This window comes from Sinocyclocheilus rhinocerous, unplaced genomic scaffold (assembly GCF_001515625.1).
Source record: "Sinocyclocheilus rhinocerous isolate Xijiao unplaced genomic scaffold, SAMN03320098_v1.1 scaffold8065, whole genome shotgun sequence".
In the NCBI taxonomy this organism is placed as follows: Eukaryota; Metazoa; Chordata; class Actinopteri; order Cypriniformes; family Cyprinidae; genus Sinocyclocheilus; species Sinocyclocheilus rhinocerous.
In genome coordinates, this window is record NW_015627889.1 from 13,907 (window position 1) to 18,115 (window position 4,209).

The 4,209-nt window shown below is 40.3% G+C and overlaps 2 protein-coding genes across 2 annotated transcripts in view; both read left to right on the top strand.

The window, feature by feature from the left end:
• Positions 1-4,203, top strand: part of LOC107734822 (PRKCA-binding protein-like) — a 4,953-nt gene extending 750 nt beyond the window's left edge. Inside the window, exons 4-14 of the mRNA XM_016546732.1 lie at positions 139-250; positions 1,009-1,138; positions 1,743-1,805; positions 1,900-1,989; positions 2,263-2,316; positions 2,400-2,462; positions 2,625-2,758; positions 2,866-2,958; positions 3,064-3,114; positions 3,629-3,773; positions 3,848-4,203. Of these exons, the coding sequence (XP_016402218.1) occupies positions 139-250; positions 1,009-1,138; positions 1,743-1,805; positions 1,900-1,989; positions 2,263-2,316; positions 2,400-2,462; positions 2,625-2,758; positions 2,866-2,958; positions 3,064-3,114; positions 3,629-3,773; positions 3,848-4,095 (1,183 nt within the window). The 3' untranslated portion in view covers positions 4,096-4,203. The remainder of the gene's footprint in view (positions 1-138; positions 251-1,008; positions 1,139-1,742; positions 1,806-1,899; positions 1,990-2,262; positions 2,317-2,399; positions 2,463-2,624; positions 2,759-2,865; positions 2,959-3,063; positions 3,115-3,628; positions 3,774-3,847) is intronic.
• Positions 4,112-4,209, top strand: part of LOC107734770 (PRKCA-binding protein-like) — a 4,944-nt gene continuing 4,846 nt past the window's right edge. Inside the window, exon 1 of the mRNA XM_016546705.1 lies at positions 4,112-4,127. Within this exon, the coding sequence (XP_016402191.1) occupies positions 4,112-4,127 (16 nt within the window). The remainder of the gene's footprint in view (positions 4,128-4,209) is intronic.

A 4,209-nucleotide genomic window follows, 5' to 3' on the forward strand; every position in this document is an offset into this window, starting at 1 on the left:
CAGAGCTATATATATATATATATATATATATATATATATATATATTGGCAGATTAAGTGTATAAATGGATGTCAGAGAGTATTGTGTGACTTTACAGACAGTCATGTGTGTGTGATATCGTGTTGTATTCGTGTCCAGTGGGATTCCTACGGTTCCTGGAGCAGTGACTCTGAAGAAAGACTCACAGAACCTGATTGGGATCAGTATTGGGGGCGGAGCTCAGTTCTGCCCGTGTCTCTACATCGTACAGGTCAGACATCCACACTCCATCCTCATCCTCTCAATCAATGCGTCACATTCAATAATAATGGCGTGGAGTTATTAGAAGCTATAAAAACGTGTGGTTTTTTGTGTTTGTGCAGTTTCCATTGTTTCCGCACACTTTTCAATTGATTCCACACATTTAAGTTTGAAAGTTACTGAAGATTCGTGACTTTTGAAACGTTCGAGCACGGATTTCAAACACAATTCAGCATAGTAAATGAGACCCGGTGTCTTTATCTGCTCAGTTTTACCCAGATAAAATAGTCTTTTTGCGTATGACGTATATAAGTATTTGAATTGTGTGATTGTGAAAGGATGCAAGTATTTTTGATTATTTTGTGAAATGCACAAGAACCAGGTCAAATGTTGTTGCTGTTGTTTCCTTGTTAAAGTGCATCAGTCTGTTATAAAATATGCTTTCCAGGGTTTGAATTTGTTCTTTTTTAAATTAATTTGGAATAACATGTCTTAAATTCATAATTTTATTGTATCAAATGTTGCATGAGAGAATACAGTGTGTTATCATGTAACTTTTTGCAAAATACATTAAAATAAATAAAAATGTAAAATACATTTTTTTTTTTTAAATTGGACGTTTTCATTTAGATGGTTTTAATCTTAAAATCTTAAATGGATCTCCATGAATCCTCACAGCCGTGTAGTGTAGCATCAGCTGTTTTGCCTGTCGTGAATGTGCCGGTCTGATGTACTGAAGCTCAGTCGAGGAGATTTCTGTGTGCTCAGGTGTTTGATAACACTCCGGCCGCTCTGGACGGCACTCTGGCCGCCGGTGACGAGATCACAGGAGTGAACGGCAAACCGGTGAAAGGAAAGACTAAAGTAGAGGTGGCCAAGATGATCCAGGCAGTGCAGGTACAACTCTTAAAACAGCAACTCAAGTCAAATCATGCCAGCTTTATTTGTGGAGCTGTTTTTTTCACAGTTTTGTAATGTCATTGTTTCTGATATCTTAATGTCTTAAAGTCACATTGAGCCGTTCAGAGCTGGATGATTAGACTGTTTACATGTGGAGCTGATATAAACAACAATACACACTAGGGGTTGAACGACTTCTGATTTTTTGAAGTCGACTTTTATGTGATGAAAGTCGAGTCGAAGTCGACTAGTCGCTGATGACGTCATTAATGAACAAATAAGTCTGGAGCTGAGACAAACACCTTGTGCACAGCTATGGCATATGACACAGCGCTGCCCACACGGCTGTTGCTCCTATAACAGCTTTTTTTATCAGTTCTTGTCTTTGGGTCGTTATATTTCTCACAGATTTCTGCTCATTCTAAATCAGATACAGATAAAGCAGCACAGTAAAGATTACATTAATATGAATGCATTAGTGAGAGCGATTGCGTGTCTAAATTAATTCTACCTGGCAGCATCTCTCTACTAGTAGCGAAGCTGTGGAATTTAGTTATTAGGAAATATATGCTTGCACTTTTCAGTTTCAAAGCTATTTCATTGAGAAATCACAGAACAGTGTAAACTGCAGGCCGACCCGAAGCAGGGCAAATCTCTGGATATCGGTAAAAACTCTCAAACTATACTAGCTTAATGTGTTTGAATGGATGCAGAAGTGATGACGTAGCTCATGTGTGTGTTTGTGTGTGTGTGTGTCAGTGCTGAAGAAGGTGAAGCATCGTCTGGTGGAGAACATGAGTTCAGGAACCGCAGACGCTCTGGGACTCAGCAGAGCCATTCTGTGCAACGGTCAGATCATTCCCAGTGTTTCATCACGAATGCATTACAAACACTGGTTTCTGCACATATTAAAGACGCTACAACAAGTGACTGCAGTAGCAGACTCATAAATGCTTTACAATCTAACTTATGAATCATTATTGCACATTGTAGTAATGAGAAAGAGATGTGTTGCATGACAGAATCTTTGTTTGGGAGCAGAGTACTGACAGGTTCATGTGAGGATATAATCACGTGTCTGTGTCTGTGTCTGTGTGTGTGTGTGTGTGTGTGTGTGTGCAGATGGTCTGGTGAGGAGGCTGGAGGAGCTGGAGAAAACGGCTGAGCTTTATAAAGGTGATTCTTTCATACTGTTACTGCATTAAAACAATGACAGAGAGTTTAATCTGGAAGTAATCTGAGTGTTTGTGTGTGTTTAGGACTGATGGAGCACACGAAGAGACTGTTAAGAGCTTTCTATGAGCTCTCACAGACTCACAGAGGTACAGTAGATGATTCTTTGATCCACGTTCATAATATGATTCATTATAAGCTTCTATAAAGTGTTTCAAAATGTTCATTTTTAGTAGTAACACCAACTGTGACCAAGAAAACACTCTATAAATCATCAGATGTGTGATACAGTGTTTGGTTTTCTCTCTCAGCGTTTGGCGACGTGTTTTCCGTCATCGGCGTCCGTGAGCCGCAGGCCGCCGCCAGCGAAGCCTTCGTGAAGTTTGCTGAAGCTCATCGAAACATGGAGAAGTTCGGCATCCAGCTGCTGAAGACCATCAAACCCGTGAGAGACCAGATCTGAAATGAGTTTACACAGAGACTGAAAGTAGAACAACTAAAAATGCAATGAAAACACTACAGCTTGCTAAATAATGTGCGTTTGTCTGTCAGATGCTGCATGATCTGAACACGTATCTTCACAAAGCCATTCCAGACACCAAGCTCACCATCCGCAAATACCTGGACGTCAAGTTTGAGTACTTGGTATGAGAACAGCAATTAGATTCACTCATCATAGTCTGTTGATATGAGATGTTACATTAACAGAGGGATTTTGAGAACATTTATTGATGCGTGTTTGTGTTTCAGTCGTACTGTCTGAAGGTGAAGGAGATGGATGATGAAGAGTACAGCTGTATCGTGAGTTCACTCACTGTCCGTTCATCATTTACTAATTAACTAACCAATACCAGACTGCTCAAATCTGCTCGAGATCATTTGACTCTTAATATATTGTTACTGTTTAAACCTCCTTAACACATTTACTGATTATAATGAGTGTTTTGGAGGTGGAGGATAGAGTTCAGCGTTGAACTTTGACCCTGATGCAGTCCTTCACACTGATCAGGAATATTTTTTGAAATAAAAAAAAAAACGCTGAGTGACATTAAAATGCATCCTACCATTTTAGATTGAAAATTTAATAAGCATTATTTTTAATCTCCATTTTTGCCATCTGATGCCAAAATGCCTCATTTACAAAAGATACACAAATTTGACTTTATTACTGATAAAAATTTGAAAATAAAAACAAATGCATTTACATTAAGTGAATAAGTGCACCCTAAGATTTTTAGATTTTTGTAATATGTAATTTTATTTATGTATTATTGGTGTTAAATAAAGCGTTAAATAATGTTTGCGTGTGTTTCAGGCGTTGGGCGACCCGTTGTACCGCGTCAGCACCGGTAACTATGAGTACCGCTTGATTCTGCGCTGTCGACAGGAAGCTCGCACACGTTTCGCCAAGATGCGCAAGGACGTTCTGGAGAAAATCGAACTCCTGGACCAGAAACACGGTGAGTTGAGGAGAAATGCAGCAGAATACATGATCTGTTTTATGTCGTTTTAACCCTTTCCATTCCCTCTTCAGTTCAGGACATCGTGTTCCAGCTGCAGCGCTTCGTCTCAGGCATGTCACGCTATTACGACGACTGCTACGGCGTGCTGAAAGAGGCCGATGTGTTTCCCATAGAGGTGGATCTGTCCCGCACCATGATCAACTACAGCGGACAGAGTCTCTCATACGAGGACGAGGAGGAGGAAGAGACGGGCAGAGGAGGAGAGGAAGACGCTCCGCAGGCTGAGAACGGAGCCGAGAAACTCATCGACGACGAGTGAGTGAGCGAGCCAATGAATGAGTGAATTATCAGGTGAAATAATAAAAGAAAGGAATGTGACGGATCGCATTGTCGCTGAAAAAAACTACACATTCTACAGATGAGATGCGTGTGT